Source organism: Prunus mume, linkage group LG2 (assembly GCF_029339155.1).
Source record: "Prunus mume cultivar Tortuosa linkage group LG2, ASM2933915v1, whole genome shotgun sequence".
NCBI lineage: Eukaryota > Viridiplantae > Streptophyta > Magnoliopsida > Rosales > Rosaceae > Prunus > Prunus mume.
In genome coordinates this window covers 3,056,193-3,074,062 of record NC_142699.1, presented here as the reverse complement: position 1 = coordinate 3,074,062, position 17,870 = coordinate 3,056,193, and the positions used below count along the sequence as shown (strand labels likewise).

The 17,870-nt window shown below is 36.0% G+C and overlaps 2 protein-coding genes across 5 annotated transcripts; one reads left to right on the top strand and one right to left on the bottom strand.

Moving 5' to 3' along the window:
* Positions 1-2,920: 2,920 nt before the first annotated feature.
* Positions 2,921-10,163, bottom strand: LOC103343085 (TMV resistance protein N-like). 3 transcript variants are annotated; one of them, XM_089045494.1, is made up of 6 exons: positions 9,938-10,163; positions 7,436-8,007; positions 6,117-7,212; positions 5,511-5,786; positions 4,344-5,405; positions 2,921-4,245 (listed from the first exon to the last, which is right to left on the bottom strand). In XM_089045494.1, exons 2-6 carry the CDS (start codon positions 7,957-7,959, stop codon positions 3,544-3,546), a joined length of 3,660 nt encoding a protein of 1,219 aa, XP_088901620.1. In that variant the 5' UTR covers positions 7,960-8,007; positions 9,938-10,163; the 3' UTR covers positions 2,921-3,543. The 3 variants fall into 3 exon arrangements, with proteins under 3 accessions (XP_088901620.1, XP_088901621.1, XP_088901619.1); XM_089045495.1 differs by having other exon boundaries at positions 7,436-7,988; XM_089045493.1 differs by lacking the exon at positions 9,938-10,163 and having other exon boundaries at positions 7,436-9,298.
* A 1,007-nt stretch (positions 10,164-11,170) lies between these two features.
* Positions 11,171-17,714, top strand: LOC103343073 (CBS / octicosapeptide/Phox/Bemp1 (PB1) domains-containing protein). 2 transcript variants are annotated; one of them, XR_016123906.1, is made up of 14 exons: positions 11,171-11,528; positions 11,764-11,932; positions 12,010-12,142; positions 12,297-12,467; positions 12,706-12,784; positions 12,910-13,023; positions 13,143-13,209; positions 13,341-13,446; positions 13,514-13,572; positions 15,275-15,381; positions 15,550-15,677; positions 16,699-16,781; positions 16,856-16,961; positions 17,212-17,280. XR_016123906.1 is itself a non-coding variant. In XM_008246752.2 (14 exons), exons 1-14 carry the CDS (start codon positions 11,386-11,388, stop codon positions 17,383-17,385), a joined length of 1,623 nt encoding a protein of 540 aa, XP_008244974.2. In that variant the 5' UTR covers positions 11,171-11,385; the 3' UTR covers positions 17,386-17,714. The 2 variants fall into 2 exon arrangements, 1 of the variants encoding a protein (XP_008244974.2); XM_008246752.2 differs by having other exon boundaries at positions 16,872-16,961; positions 17,212-17,714.
* The last annotated feature ends 156 nt before the right edge of the window (positions 17,715-17,870 follow it).

Below are 17,870 nucleotides of genomic sequence, written 5' to 3'. Positions count from 1 at the left end.
CCAATATTGCCAAAAAGACAAAATTATGAATGAAGATGCTTAATATTTTATTAACACAGCAAAGAATCATAATTTCTTATAAACTCTAACTCTGAGCCTGCATTCTATATGAATAACTAAAATTGCCAAAACCATAAATTAAAAAAAAAAAAAACAACATAATGCATTAAGTCACCAAACATACATGCCAGCTAAAAAACAGGAGAAAAAAAAAATGTAAATCTTATTGCTTGTAACTTAGGTTTCTCCTTTCTTTCCTTTCAAAATTGAAATCAGAGCGATAGTTGGTCATTTGATTCTGATGATATTGATTGAATGCAGACAACTCCCAAGGTTCACCCTAATTTATGGAAACCAAGGAGTGGCTTAAAGCTAATGAACAATGACCTTCCCAGCACCAACCCTGAAGAAGAGGTTGTGTCACTGCTTTGATTTGTCCAAGAATGATTCATCTCTCATATCACCAACAGGAGGGATGATCTCCATTTGTGAGTATTTGCAGAGATGCCATATCCGCTAGGAAAAAAGAAATCTTAAAAAAAACACACCATTCAAGTTTTCGAAAAATCGGCCGCCTAGGTGGGCTAGGCGGGTTCTTCTTTTATTTTATTTTAAATAGCCGTGCGGCTTTACTCCTTTAAAAAAAAAAAAATCTTTTTTTCCCTTATTTTCCTTTATCGATAAGAATAGTTTAGAGCATTATCCATTACTATTAGGCCATTACCCAAGTCTCTCTACTGTCCCCTTTTGATTTTTTACTTATTACCCATATAAAGAATCTAGTATTTTCTCATTTAAATATATTATTTAAAGGGTATAACCGTTTGGCTATACTCATTAAATATAGTACTTAAATAGTATCACCGCGCCGCTATACTCATTAAATATATTATTTTAAGGGTATCGCCGCACGGCTATACTAAATTTATTATTTAAAAAGTATAGCCTATCAGTTATACTCTATAAATATATTATTTGAAGCTTATAGCCCTTTAAATATATTATTTCAAGCAGATACTCCAGCACGCACTGATCCGAACCCAAGCAGATACTTCATATGATATGTCAAAAAGAGTTTCAATTTGTCACCAATCATCGGGCAGGACCCATCCAAGTCTACTTGTGCCTCGTTACAAAGATGTAATAAGGGATTGGAAGTCCACAACTGACTTTATAAGAATGTCAACTCCAGGAAAATGCCCTTCCAAATAGAATACAACTTGATCATGCATTGTTGACAGCGAAAACTTTCCTTCCAGTATGGCTGCGCGGCTATACTATGTCTTTTAAAAATTAAAAATATGGAGTTTAGCCGTGCGGCTATACTATTTCTTTTTCTTTTTTAAATAAGGAAAAACAGTTAAAAAATTCGAAAAAAGCAGGGTATAGCCGCACGGCTATACGATCTCTTTTATATAATAAAAAAATAGTGGGAGATCTAGTATAGCCGGTACTATTTATTTTAAAAAGTTAGAAAAAGAGTATAGCTGTTACTATAGCAGTGAGCTATCATTATAAAAGATGTAATTGTTTTATTTGATAAAATTTTGGCAAATTACAACTTAAAAGTTTTGACACTACATAATATTTCAATAATATGTGGTAATTATGTGTATAATATGTGAATTTTGTGTGCATTATTTGAAATTTTGTAAAAAAATAAGTGTATTGATATGAAATATACTTACGTACATGTTCGATACGAGTATTGTACATTTTCTTTGTAAAAAATTAGGAAAAACTTAAGTATAGCATAACGGCTATACCATTTCTTTTAAAAAATTAGGAAAAAAAAAAGGTATAGCCGTGCCTCTATTATTTCATTTTAGACAAAATTGGGGGAAATTAGTATAGCTTTGCGGCTATACAATTTCTTTTAAAAAAATTATAAAAAAACAGCGTATAGCCGATAAAATTAAGAAAGAAGAACCCTCATAGTGGCATTAGTTTATACTTTATAGATATTAATTTGGTATAGTCGTGCGGCTATACATATAAAATACATAATTGTTTTATTCGACAAAATTTTGGAAAATTACAACTTAAAAGTTCGGTCACTATATAATATTTTAATATATATTATTTGCATTCAATAATATGTGAGAATTATGTGTATAATACATGAATTTTGTGTGTATTATTTAAAATTTTGTAAAAAAAAAGTGTATTAAATATGAAATATACATACATGTTCGATACGAGTATTGTATGTTTGCTTTTAAAAAAATTAGGAAAAACCCGAGTATAGCCGCACGGCTATACTATTTTTTAAAACAAAAAATTAGGGGCCATTTCGTTTGTAAATGACTCTAGCCTCAAAAAAAAAAGAGGGCGCGGGGCTATACGTTTTCTTTTCAAAAATTAAAAATACAGAGTATAGCCGGACGGCTATACTATTGCTTGTTAAAAAACTAGGAAAAACATAGTATAGCCGTGCGGCTGTACCATTTCTTTTGAAATTAGCAGTAACAGAGGATAGCCGCACGGCTATACTATTTGTTTTTACAAAAATAAGGGAAACCTAGTACAGCCGTTCGGCGGTACTATTTCTTTTAAAAAGTTAGAAAAACATAGTATAGCCCCTCGGCTATACTAGTTTTGAGTCACCCTCTATGTTAAAGTGAAAAAAAAAAAAAAGAAAAAAAGTTTAGTACTAAATTTTAGGAAGTTCATCATATTCAGAAAGTGGTTCTTGGGTGCTGGACTTTAAGAGTCAAATTTTGCTACCAATTTATTTTATTATTCTTTAATTTCTGTCATAAAGAAGATGATTTTAGATTTCTCCTTACAATCCTGCTAACAATAACATCAAATAAACCATCGGAACGGGGGACCAGGAGGACAACGCTCCTCTGCTTAGCCAGACATGCAATCTGATTTGCCCAGAACGGCGGAACCACCCTTAGGTTAGAGTGAGGAAAAAAAAAAAAGTTTAATACTAAATTTTAGGAAGTTCATCCTCTTTAGTGGAAATTAGTTCACCCCGTCTTAGAAAAAATTAGTCTAGCTACTTCACTCCAACAGCTCTTTAAATGAAAAATAAATAGATATATGGCTTATTCCTATGAAAATTTCTGGCTCTGTTTGCCCATCAACAGGCCAAGCAGCACATCAGCTCTGATTTATGCTCCAAATATCTGCATCCATAGAGGGAAGAAGTCCTAATTAAGTTTATGCCTCTGGGGCTCAGTCAAATTGGTAAAAGTACTGGACAATAAAGCTCGTGTACATTACGAATGGGACATTATAGTTACTACAATGTAAAGAAAGCTCTGCTTAGCTTTCTCTTTCTGTAACATTGATGACAAAAAAAAAAAAAAAACATCAGCATAAAGAAAATTTGCTTGACAATAAATTGTATGTTAGTTCAGTTATGAATATATTCATACTATCCAATGTGGATATCAAGTTCACTTTTTCACACCTTTGATCTTCTTTTTCATTTTTCTTTTTGGGCTGATTGGCTACTGATTTCTTCACGCTTGCATGATTCTGTTTCCCAGCAGATTGATTTTGTGCTTTGATGCTTCCATATATACCCTTTCAGCTTTCTTCCATGTTCATTCTTCTCATTTCAATATTGAGGTCAGATGAGTGAAGGCTTGGTCCTGCCTCATCATCATAAAGGCCACTGAACTTGATTTCTGGTTCATGATCATCGTTGCCGTCTTCATCATCATCCTCATCATCATCATTGTCGTCGTCGTCGTTGTCCTCCTCCTCCTCCTCATCATCATCATCATCATCATCTTCATCATATTCTTCATTGTTGTCTTCATATTCTCTAAGAAAATAAGCATATGGGACAGACTTGCACGCAATAAAAGAGTCAGTGTCATATATAAATTTGTCCCATAAAAGGCTGACTCCTATCTTCTTCACCGTATGACCAGATCCAAATGCGACACAAACCTCAATGAAGTCTCCGCCTTCCAAATTGAAATCCTTGTTTGACAAATGCCCCTGCCAAATAACGTCATGGGAAATTGTTGTGTAGGGATATGTAGGCCGGACAAGAAAACTAGTGCAGTTGCTATGATTTGTAACAAAAATGGAGATATATAATTTAGATTTGTCCTCCTGTAAACACTTAAAAACGGTGCACACAGTCAACGCTTTTAAGTTACAACCAGAAACTTGAGGCACTTCAAAAGAGACTTGATCGCCCTCATTGACATAAGTGAACCACTCCGGAATATCATTTCCAGGGAGATAAAGGCCACCACCTCCGCTCGAATTCCATCCCTATACCATGTAGTGTAGAGCACTAATTAATTTACTTTATGGTGAAGTAAAATAAAATGCTTGTGCATGTATGCATAAATGTTTAAGATAGAGAGAACCTGCAAGAGGTTCTTCTTAACAGTAGAACTAATATTGGTGCAGCCTTCCATCCGAATCAATCTCATAGAGTCTAATGCGGTATCCAAGCCTGGAAACTCGATAAGTTTGTGCGAATGACTTAGATGCAATGTGTCCACATTCGTCATTTTTGAAAAATCTGGCATTGTTTGCAATGCAGTGCAGTAATTTGCTTCCATCTGCGTCAAACTTGTTGGTAATTTTGGCATTTCATGAAGGTTTGTGCAATCATTCAACATCAGACAATCAAGCTTGGAAAGGCTGCTGAGGTCAGGAAGGCAACAAAAGCTGTTTCCTTCTAGGTTTAAAAATAATAAAGAAGGTAGACTCCCAAGATTCATAGAATCAATTTCCTCATCAGTTAAATTGCAATTATCTAACGATAGATGTTCAAGTTTGGAAAGGCCACTGAAATATGGAGGGCAATGAAAACTATTGCATCCCAGATCTAATTCTTCCAAAGATTTTAGGCTCTCAAGATCAGTAGGAGCATCATGAAATAAATAGCAGCTTCTAAGATGTAATTCTCTCAAAGAGTATAAGCCCCGTAACGAAGGAGGAAATAGATTATTGGATTTTCGATACGGTCTTGGTAATTGCAACGACCAGAAGGGACAGGGTAAACAGTTAAATGGTGACCGCCATCTCAGGCTACAAAGAGATAAATATTTCAGGTTCTTCAATCGTACTATGGAAGATGGTATTTTTCTTATGGCTGTATTATCCGCAAGAATAGTTGTCAATGATACCATGTCCCCTAAGTCCTCAGCCAAGTTTTCAAATTCCCAACAACCAACAAGAATAAGAGTTTCAATAGATTTTGATTCATAAAAACTCCTAGGGAGATCCTTAAGCACTCTGCAGTCTTTAAAATTCACCGAAGCAAGTCTTTCGAGATGTCCAATAGACTGGTGAACCTTAGACAAACTCTTACATCCTTTGAGTATCAAAGTCTCAAGATTTGGGAGTTTAGAAAAGTTCGGTGATTCCAATAGATGATAAGAATGACTGAGGTTAAGAATCTTCAACTTCTCAAGCAATTGCTAGGTAAAACCAAAAACAAAACAGAATACAGAAATCAAAATCCAAAAAGAAGAGAAGAGAGAGTATGATGGTTTGTATAAAACCTCGGTTTTGGTTATATTTACCTCGGAATCCTTCCAAACATGTCTGAGGTTGCTGTACCGCAGATCCATGGCAACTAGGTTTTGTTGATCAAAGTCGTTTGGTATGTTCTTTAGAGGGAATCCATGCCAGCAGAGCCATCTCAACTTTCTGGAAAGATATTTGTATTCTCCTGTGAGCTCTACATAGTTGAGTTTGAGCAATCTCAATTTCTTCATATTTGTAAATGCATGTGTACTGAAAGTAGCCTTCTCAGATCTTAGCAAATTTAGAGTGACTCCTTGAATTTCTTCAGTTCCCTGTTAAAGAAAGAGCATGCCATATGTTAAAGGGTTATTTTCATGTGGAAAATGATTTATACAAAGGAAGCAGAATCATGAATATATTTGACACTATCTGATCACATCTTCCACAATCCAATCTGCTAAAAACGGTTTCATACTGTAGCCTTTCTTGGTACTTAAACATAACCCAAAGCATATGACCATGAAAATTACTATGGTAAAACAATGATTATGACTGGATTGTGTACATATCCAGGGCATACAATTATTATATGTGGGATGCATATCATTAGTTTTTCTTGTATTACAAGCTTTTAACATAAACTTGATTGAGAAAGTACTTACAGATTCGGTTTTCAGTACGTCTGTCACATCTTCAGAATGCCACAATCTACTACAATTTCTTGGATCATTAAGGGATTCTTCATAGACAATTTCTCTGCCCATGTCTCGAAGCAAATCATGCATCATCAACTTGTTTTCTTCACTAACAGTTATAAGGCACCGTTCAATAAGGACACTAAGTCCTATTTCTGGGAAAAACCCACAACCATCTAATATTTGTGTGACATAGTTCCTCTTCATTCCAATAAAGAAACAAGATATATCAAGGAATATGTCCCTCTCTTTATCATCACTAAGCCCATCAAAGCTTATTTTGAGTTGTTTCTGAATATCTCCAGCAGGAATTTTTCTCAGTTTATCCAATGTGCTTTTCCACTCTCTAGTGCTTCTTCTAAATAGAAAAGAACCTAAAACTTCAAGAGCAAGTGGCAAACCTCCACAATATGCAACGACACAGTTTGAGAGTTTAAAATATCCTGCATTAGGACGATTGTTTTTGAAGGCATGCCAGCTAAAAAGCTCAAGACCTTCTTCTTCATTCATTTCTTGAGCATGATATATTTTATCCACTTGAAATAGCTCTAGCAAATGTTTGTCTCTTGTCGTTATAATAATTCTACTTCCCGGGCCAAACGAGTCTCGATTTGTAGCCAATGCATTTAGTTGGTCCTTGTGATCTACATCATCGATTATGATAAGTACCCTTCGACATCTAAGTCTTGTTTTTAAAACATTGATATCAACTCTTCCTATCTTGGTTGGTTTCAAGATGTCAGAAAGAATTTGTTCTTGCATACGCTTCAGTCCATTTGGTTTCTTTGCAGTTTCCCTCACATTTAAAAGCAAGCTTTTACCTTCAAAGCTGTGATAAAATTGGTTATAAATGGCTCGGGCAAGTGTTGTTTTGCCTATTCCACCCATCCCCAAAATTCCAACTATGCGAACATCATCTGATCCAACATCTAAATAGTTACTCAGATCTTGCACCCGAGAATTTAGTCCAACAGCGTAATCGACTACCGACGAGATTGTCTCGTTCATCAGCAGCCATCTAGTAATCCCTTCAATAATTTCTCTAATAAACTTCGCTTCATACCTGAATTGAAAATTCAACCTATCAGAATTGGGGACCTAAAATGTTAGTTTGCAATTTTTATTTTTATAATATAAAAAACAGATGTCTATTCTTTTTCCAACTGAACTGTAAGCAAAACCTCTGTAGCAAAAAACAAAACAAAACAAAACAAAAGACATTATGGGAAGTGTATTAAAAGAAGTGAGTTAAGCATTATTGTTCAAAGAAACTAGTAATTAAATACCCATCTGCAGTGTTCCTGAGATCCCAGCCAGACAAATTTGCAGCTTCAATAAGAGCAGCTCTCCACCTCACCACCTTATTATCTCTACCTAACAAGTTTTCTTCATGTTTCTCAAATGCTTGAGCAAAGCTGCCCCTCTGTTCTCTTACATCCGATGGATCAATATCGTAGAATATTGGCATAACCGTTTGCCCTAGTGTTGTTCTGCACTCCATGATCTTGACCAGCTCATCAAGGCACCGACTTGACTCAGCATACCTCCTTGAGAAGATGACGACAGATATTCTAGACCCTTGGATTGCCGTCACAAGTTTGGCCGTTATATATTCCCCTCTACTTAATTCATTGTTGTCGAAAAAGGCATTGATCCCAGCCTCTCTTAGAGCCATGTAGAGGTGTCCTGTGAAGCTGTTGCGTGTGTCTTCACCTCTGAAGCTCAAGAACACGTCGTACATCCAATGTTGTTTTGAAGAGGAGAAGGATGAGGATGAAGAGGAGGCTCTATGAGCTGTCCTGGTGCCCATTGGTGTTGCAGCAGAGCTTCTGATGACAACTATAGAATGGCAATGAACCTGGGTCCTCAAAATGAAGGCAGGCCAATAAATATATATATATATGTATATAGGTTGTTCATTTTAAAATCCGCCAGAAAATTGTTTGTTTTTGGTTTTAATTGAGAAATCCGCCTGCAGAAGTTGTTTGGTGATTCAAACATAATCTTTTGGAACAGAAAAACATAAATTACAGTCCTTGGTTTTGACAATTAATTAACGTAACTTGCATTTTATATTACTTTTTATTCTTATAAGTTGCTCCATTTTTTTTCTCTGTTCATTTTCCCTGTTACTTAGGAAACAATAGTTTGCATGTATATATATATATATATATATATATATATTAAACTTTCACTAAACTCTACTAGTATGATCACGCTTTTTTAAAAATATTTTATTTTATTTTTTAAAATTCTATTCTCTCTCTGGTTTAGTGCATGCTTTTGGTTCCTTAAATCAATCAATATAAAAAAAATATTCTTATAGGATTTGGATTCATTCTCTTCTTCTATATGTGTGTAGTAAGTTTCCTTTTCTTAGCCAAAAAAGAAAATAAATAAAGAAGGAAAGTAAACGAAGTTACTTTATTCATTGATTCTGTTTTGGTCGGCCCTTATTCATTCGTTTGCTCATCACTTTTACTCAACTCAAATAGCTTTCAACTTCAATCACAGAATTTTACAAACTTAAATCCAATTGGAATAAATATCCAAATATATGGTATGTGATTGTTATTGGAATTAAAAAATTGAGCATCTCTATGTTCATTTTTTTATATATATATAAAGAGCGATAGTATTTTATGAGGAACATAAACAAGTACAAAGCCACTATAGTGCCAAATATAGATAAATCTTCTCCAGTGATAAAACACAATAACAAGTTAAATTGATATGGAGAAAATCACATACAGAAAATAACAAATTCTTATCAATGGACGAAAACTAAAAATAAACAACAACAAAGTCCTAAAAAGTTCCTGAAAATTATTAGACAAACAAACTAAGAAGGAGGATCACTGCTCCACATCCTCCTATTTTTATGAAAACTGCACAATTCGCAAACAATATGAAAATTGCACAATTCACGAACATATTAACTACGTTCAAAACTATCTTTATTTTTATGGAGGATTTCATACAATCACACCCTACATGTTTCATTTATTATAAGAGATATTGAAACGACCAGACCCAAATTCCACTTTGGAATCCGGGTCGAATCTTGTTTAAATTGACACCTAGTGGTTGTGGATCGTGAAAGACCAAAATACCCTGATAAACAATAACATAAACCCGAGCCCCTAACTCGTGGCTGCACGATAATATAGGCTGCCTCGTACATCGAGGATCAAGCCACACGTAGTTCTTTCCTCTTCGACGCATGGCGGTTTGTTTCATCAAACCTTACTCTAGGGCTGACATTTCTGGAATATCCGAGACTCCGTTTTACGATCCGTCAAATGCTATACGATCCTGAAATTACCTAGATCAACATATGGAACATGATTACGATCCGACGGTTCAAACCTCTGAACCCGGAATCACCCACTGGCGAGATCTGTTCGGGTTCAAACGTTATCCGAATTAAGATCCGCGAAAACCTACGCTCGTGGGGCTAGGAGATTATTCTAGGGCTGACTCTGGTCCCCACCCTGATGCCCACGCGCCTCCACACGCGCGGCAGCGCGTGGTGCCTAAAGCGATAACACTCCGGAAAAACTCTAAACCACGGCTCAAGACTCCTACCCTAGGTATAACACCCTATTTGGAGCCACTTTTGTTCTTAGACCTACCCAAAAACTGGCCGGAAGTGGCCGAAAGTGGCCGGAATAGTGACTCGAAAGTCTGCTGAAACCTAACTTAAAAATCGAACGATCTACGCTTGAAATCTCTGAAATCCTACTCAACCAGAAGCTAGAGCATGAAAAATAGCTAGAAATCCATACCTCACTCGACTGATTTGGTGGTCGGAGGGGAGAGAAACGGCCGGTGAAAGTTTAAGAAAAATCTGTCCAACACCGCCTGTTTTGTGGCTGATTCCGGCGACTACGGCGGCGGATCGAGGCAGCGAAGGCTGGGGCTGGAAGAGGGAAGTGTGGTGGTTCTAACGTGACCGGTCTTGCTTGAATCGGTGACCGGAGGTGGGAGAAATCGCCCCTTGAAGATGGCTAGTCGAGCTGCCCCAAAACTGATGAAATTCTGGGTTTTTCAAAAACTGGACTTTGACGTATTTACGGTTATGCCTGGCTGAACTTTTCGATCGTGCTCATGTTCTGACTCCGATTTGAGTCCACTACGTGTCTACGGATCCATCTCACGCTCTTACGCACGGTATAACTGAAATCCCAAAATTCCTTCCCGGTTAAAAAGTTCACTTTTATACTATTAAAATATTCTAGGGGTATAGTGGCATTTTATTGGAATAAATTAATAATTAAATATTAATTAATGACTGGAGTTGTTACAAATATTTAGTCACATACCCATTTTTAGCACTAATGATATAAATAAACCCTACACCATTTAATTTATATAATAAAAAAACAAAAAATGACAATTATCCCTATTGAATTTAAGTTTGATTATTAAATTACTTTGATGCTTAATGAAGTGTTTTGAGTTTTTTTAATGAGGTATTGGACTTGAGCTTGTTTTAAGAAATCGATGACATTTATAATTTATATGAAGTTAAAACATCTTTGTTATGTTGTAAATGATTCATGCGTATTTAAAGTCTGTTTTATTAGGATTTTTTTATATATAATTTAATTATATCGGGTATAATAGTGAATTCCTTTATTATAATCACACCTCTTGTTTTTAACATTTGTTTTGATTAGTAAACGGTCCGACAAGACCATCTTTCCATCAAACCCCCTCCAGCATCAACTCGCCTACCCCCCCGATTGATCTCTATTTTCCTCTACCCTTTCATTGTCACTCAAATATGGTATGTGTCAATCTCGAATATAAATAAGGGCATTACAGGCCAACCACTACAAAATACGTCATTATTGAAACATACGGACCTTTTACGGATCAAAATAAAAATACCCCAAAAATTTTACATTTTTTTAAACACGTTTAAAATCATTTGAATACACGCTACAATAATTTTTATTTATTTTTTCTAAATGCTTTTAAATTCAATGTTTAATTTGAACTGTCAAAATCGGTGGGAATCGTCAGGCAATTACAAATTACGATAACTCTCTGTCTCACCCAAATTTTAATAGCACAGAAACAAAAAGGAGGGAGGGGTTGGAGCCACCCAAAACTCTAACCTTCTCTCTCTGTCTACCTCGCTCTATCACTGAAACTAATTAGGGTTCTTGCAGTCCAGATAAAGATACAGAGAGAATCAGAGAAGCCCTAATAATCATTCAGAATAAAGATGAGCAACCAAGTGGGTGTCCGGAGGACCAGTCTGAGCCAGAAACGGGGTCCCTCCGCTGCGATTAAGAAATCGGTCCCTCCCGAAAATGGAACCTCTAATGGCACCACCAGCAAACCCTCGTCTCCTCCTCACCCCCTTTCGTAAGTTCTCTCCTTTTCTCGTTTTTGTTTGCCTCCTGAGAAAATGGTTTGGGTAAATTTGCCTTTTTAGAAATGATTTAAAGTTTTGGGTTTTGTTTTGTTTTTTGTTTTATTCATGTATGTAGAGGGTTTTTATGTTTATTGGTTTCCTGAGAAAATTGGTGTCTAGAAAATTTGCCTATATTTCAACCGAAAATGATATATTTTTGTGTGTTTAAATTTAAATATTTGAAAGGTCTGGTGGTGGGGAAAGGACGGTGAAGAAGCTAAGGTTGTCAAAAGCCCTAACTATTCCGGAGGGGACTACAGTATCCGATGCATGTCGGAGGATGGCGGCTCGCCGTGTGGATGCTGTGCTCTTAACTGATGCAAATGCGTTGCTTTCAGGAATTGTGACAGACAAGGTTCATTTTGTAACTGATGGTTTGGTTCTTTTTGTGATTTTTAAACTATTAACTTTGCTTATAGTATTTAATTTCAGGACATTTCGGCTAGAGTCATTGCGGAGGGGTTGAGACCGGAGCAAACAATTGTATCAAAGATCATGACGCGGAATCCTATTTTTGTTAACTCTGATTCATTAGCCCTTGAAGCTCTCCAGAAGATGGTCCAAGGTTAGCTTTCTTTATCTAACAAGATTTCTTTTTTGGTAATTTTTTTTTATTGCGTGTGTGTGCGGGTTTGTCTAAGAACTTGCATACAATCTGCATTATTTATTGTTGCATTGGGGGCATAAAACGTGCTGTGGTTGATTTCTTTTGTTAACAGGTAAATTCAGGCACCTCCCTGTTGTAGAGAATGGAGAAGTTATTGCCTTATTAGATATCACCAAATGTCTCTATGACGCTATATCAAGAATGGAGAAGGCAGCGGAGCAGGGGAGTGCCATTGCTGCTGCAGTTGAAGGAGTGGAGCGCCAGTGGGGAGCCAATTTATCTGGTTTGTATTAATGTTTGGAATTTATAATGAATTACTTGAGTGTGACCCGAAGTTTCTTTCTGTATTAAATTTTTTGTAAATAAAAGCCTCTATTTCATTTTGAACATGCTCTATATCAACACATCCTTTTTTTTAAATTGATTTTCTTATATATATATTATATTATACTTTGGTTGCATACATATAACACATCTGCTAGAACGTGACCTTTTGTTTTGTTTATTATCCTGTATTGCAGCTCCATATGCTTTTCTGGAAACTCTGAGGGAGCGAATGTTCAAGCCTTCCCTAGCAACCATCATTGGTGAAAATACGAAGTACAGTTCTTTAGCTTGACTTGCCTTGTACCCTGTTTGTTGGAGGGTGCAATTTGGCTTGGTTATTTTTCATTTGTGTTTAAAGTTTGTATTCTATCCCCAAACTCGTAGTGCTATGTTTTCAGGGTTGCAATTGTTTCCCCATCAGATCCTGTCTATGTTGCAGCAAAAAGGATGCGGGAGTTTCGGATGAATTCAGCTATAATCGTTACAGGGAACAAGATTCAGGGGATACTAACGTATTGTTCTTTTCGTAATATGTTTTATGAACATTTTGCAAGTAGATGTTATTGTTGATGTTGTCTAACGTGCCTTCTTTTGCAATTTCATACAATGTTTGCTTTTTGATTGACTGCAGTTCAAAGGATATCCTTATGCGAGTTGTGGCACAAAATCTCTCTCCTGAGTTGACTCTGGTGGAAAAGGTTTATGATAAACCATTTAATGTTTGATTGTTCTATATGTGGTATTAAGAATAATGTGCGCACTCCCTTTTGTTAAATAAGCTTCCTTAAACAAACTTGAACCAACTTGTGCTGTTCCAACGTTTCCTAAGGTAATGACGCCAAACCCTGAGTGTGCCACGCTAGAGACAACAATCCTTGATGCACTGCATATAATGCATGAAGGGAAGTTCTTACATCTTCCTGTCTTAGACAGAGGTAATCAGTACTTCTTTAGCTTCCTATTTTTAATATATGGATTTAAATTTTGACATCTATTGTTCAGATGGAAGTGTTGCTGCTTGTGTGGATGTTCTGCAGATAACTCATGCAGCTATTTCAATGGTAAAGTCATCCCATTTCCCTATTTACCCATTCTGTTCATCGGAATGAAGCAACTTTAGAGTTTTCGTTCTTTCATTTAGATATGAAGCTATTGATCTTTTATTTAGATGTTGAAATTTATTGAACTTTAAGTGATGGGCCCATTTGGTAATCATTTAGTTTTCAGTTTTTATTTTTCAATATATATATATATATATATATTTTGGTTAGAGATATTGGGGAAACAAAGGAGGGGATGAAGAAGGGTGGAAGGTCTATGGAAGAGATAATGAAAATTAAAAACTGAAAACTGAAAACAATTTTATATTGCTTTCACTTTCAAAGATTTTCTCAAAGATTTCCTTATATTATATCAAGTATGGGAGACCCTCAGTTTCTATCCAGTCACCTTGGAATGGAATCTTACTTAAGATTTAGTTGCTCCAAGGAAAGTAGGAAATCATTTTCGAATGTGACGCCATAATATGATATCGGTTCTGTTCTATTTTGAAATTCAACATAAGAAAGCCTTTTTATCAGCCTGAAATGGCGTCAGGTCTACCTTAAAACCAGCCAACTTTGCCAAAGCCAATTAAATGCTTCCCCACTTGCCAAAGTAAATTGGTTCTCTAGCAATACTTAAATTAGAATTTTTTTATTTTAAAATTTTGCCTTTTGGTACTGTGCTTTTGTTCAAATAGCTCATGATATGGTCAAGAGGAGCTTTAAAAAAATGGGTAAGTTGTGTCTAATTGTATTTAGGTTATAGGGTTCAGGGAATGTGATTGAATTTAATTATATTTTTATGTTATTCATGTCATTTATTAAGTTGGAGAAGAGGATGAAATGATATACATTAATGAGATTATAGTACTTTTTTGCATATGTTGTAATTTAACACATGTTTTAATTACTAGTAAAAATTTGATTAGGAGTTAGAGGTTCCCATGTACAAGTTATTGGTGAGTCTAGGAAAGGGTTACAAAACTTTTTACTGTGTGGTATTTGTACTTTGTAGAATGTATACAACTGATAACCCACTTAATTGGTTTAGTGCAGAAAATGGGTCTATAAGAATAAAAAATTAGGTGACTTGCCAGGGCAGACTATGGATAAATATCCAGGCCAGGTCAATAATTTTGTTTGTTTCTCACATGAAAATTGTTTAGTACATTGACACCAAAAGACTTTCTGTGTCGGCATTGTTGATGATGGGTACTGATACATTCAATTTTCATATGGCCTTATGGTCAAGATATGAAAGGAGAGGACGTTCATGAAGGAAAAATAAGTGGAGGTGAAAGCCTGTCTGTCCAAGGGTTTTAATGAGTTTGATTATTGTAGATGAAAATTGAATTTTCTAATTGTAGCACTAAAGATGGCTTCCCTTGTTTGATACAATTTAGTAATACATTGCTGATGATTCAGTATCTTCTGTTCAAAATGCAGAGCTTGAAGCTTCAAATTACCATGATATTATTTTGTCAACTCCATGAACCTTATGTTCTAACTTCAATTTCATGCTTATAGTTATGGTGCTAAATGATGGACAGATTAGTTGTCTTCGCTAACACGCTTCTTACGTCTATACATTAGTATTTTATTTGCTTCTTTGGTGATGCTACTAGAGCACAGTTGGATTTGTGTTATTCTCCTCTTCAACTTTGTAAAATCCAAGGATGAGTTGATTAAGTAGTTATTTTATTTTGTTTTTCTTTCCCAGGTTGAAAGTAGCTCAGGAACTGCTAACACTATGGCAAACACAATGATGCAAAAATTCTGGGATTCAGCACTTGCTTTGGAACCACCTGATGATTGTGATACTCAAAGGTTTGCAAAATTTTCCAAGAACGTCACTTAAATTTTGTTGATGTGAGACTGATTGGGATACGAAAATCCATTTACTCAAATGCATATTCCGTATTGCTTCCTTGATTATTCGGTTTCCTGGTAACCTGGTTAGCTCATTAACTTATACCTAGGGGAATTTTTTTGCAGTGAATTGTCTGCACTAATGGCTTCTGATGGGACAGATGGAAAGTTCCCTTATCCTTCTCTTGGTCTTGGAAATTCATTTGCGTTCAAGTTTGAAGATATCAGGGGTCGAATGCATCGGATCAATTGTGGTAAGTGGCAGTCGAAGGCAACATTTCATTGCAAGGATGCTTGAATATGACTTTCCTCGGTTTCCTTTTTTGGTCAATCCTTGTTACCTATATATCACTCCTAGCCAATGAACATTTTGTGGAGTGATAGTGATGTAGGACAGCCTAAGGATTTGCTAAAATGCATGAAAACTCAAAGAACCAGATTAGTGAACTTGTAAAATTAAATCGAATGCTAAGGGATTGTGAATGAATTAAAATACAATATGGGGGCTGAGATGGAAGTAATTAGAAAATTAACAATGCAAATTATAAGAAGTAACAACTATGATCATGCAATACCGGAAGACAATGAGAAAGGACTTTCGGTTCCTTAAGTGGACTTATTGAACTTATGGAAGTCGGACTAACTTTGGAAAGAAACATGTTTACAATTATACTTGCAGCTTTTTTTCTTCATGTTTTTCTCTTCATTTTACTGATTATTAAAGGGGTGATACATTGGGAAGACGAAGTTTTGATTTATTTATAAATTTTGGGGAGTATATTTTTGTTTTGCAGTGGATAGATAGCTAGGTATAAACTGCGAAATAGGGGGTATACTTCTCCCCTCCTATTTTAGAGGCTCTAAACTGGGATCTTGAATTCTCATTGTACCTCTAGACCAATATAGCTCATTGACTTTTGGGGGAACGGGGAGAGTATTAGTGAGTTGTATTTATGATTATATTTGGGATGGGGACATTAATGGCATCTTATATGACAGTGGTATGCAGAAGTAAGCTCGGTGATGTTGGTATTAGTTGTGGCACAGAATTTGTTGTATACTGACACATGGTTTCGTCATATAAGTGTAGCTACTGGGGGTGATCAGCAGATTGGGTTTGACTGGGGATAGATAGCAGTCAGTGTGGTGAGAGGTGTGACAATGATGATGGACATGGTTAATGTTTTTGTGCTTACATGCCCAGCTGTTTACAACAATACTATAGAATTCAACCCACAATGACCTACTTAAATTTGTTTTCTCTGTTCTCTTCAGGCATGGAAAATTTAGATGAGCTGTTATCTGCTGTCATGCAAAGGATTGGTGCTGCTAATGATCATGATCGTCCTCATATATTGGTAAAAACTCTCAGCTATTTTTGGTGTTATATGATTTTATTCTGCTGTAAAACTTCAGATTGTGTTTACTTCAGTAATTTGTTCCACCAGTTTGAAGATGATGAAGGTGATAGAGTTCTACTTGCAACTGATGATGATCTTGTTAGTGCAGTCAGCCATGCACGAGGAGCGGGACTGAAGGTACAACGAACGTTGCTTCTTTGTTTCTTTTATTTTATTTCTAACACATTTGTTTTTCTATTTTTGCGCATTTTGCACAATAGTTGTCTTGCAAACTCTTGATCATCACTCCCCTCGTCTAATATCCAATAAATGGAGGTTTTAGGGGAGTTTTGATGATAGGGTCAGATTGTTAACGTGAAGTTTTGATGTGTAATTATTCTCCGCTCTATGATTTATTTCCTTATGCTTCTCTCTCTCTCTCTCTCAGGTTCTAAGGTTGCATCTGGACTTCTCTGATTCTGGCCACAGAACCATATCGCAGTCAGGTACAACAACGGCCCAGGAAACGGGATGGACGTCTCTCCACACTGGAGTTTTGGCAAGTGCTGCTGTTTTAACCAGCATTGGGGTGTTGGTCTACTTAAAGCGCACTAACCTGTAATGTTATCCTGATTGTTCAAAGGAAGCACATGCTAGGATCAATCAGAAAAAGGTTACTCAAGAGCCATACCCTGCCCTTCCATGCCAACCCTAGTAGATTATCTCATTGGCAGAGGTTTAATGAAACTGAACGTATTGGATTCAAATCACCACCAGCAGCAACTAGTGTTTTGTAACAGAAACGGAAAGTAATATATTGTAGGTTACACAGAGATGCAAGAAGGTGATGACTGGTCCACACTTACATTCTTTTTGTTTCTGATATTACTTTGGAAGGGATTTGCGTCTTCTTTGCAAGTGAAAGAAAATGCAGAATTTGGTTCCAGGCAATGTGTAAAGTTTCTTTTGCTAAAACAAGAAAAATAAAAGGAAAAAATAAAATAAAATAATTAGGCTTCCGACAATGTGAAGAATTCGATTCAAGGTTGCGACCCTTTCCTTTGCAATTAAATCCTTTGGCCAAAAAAGGAAGAAAAGGAAAATTCA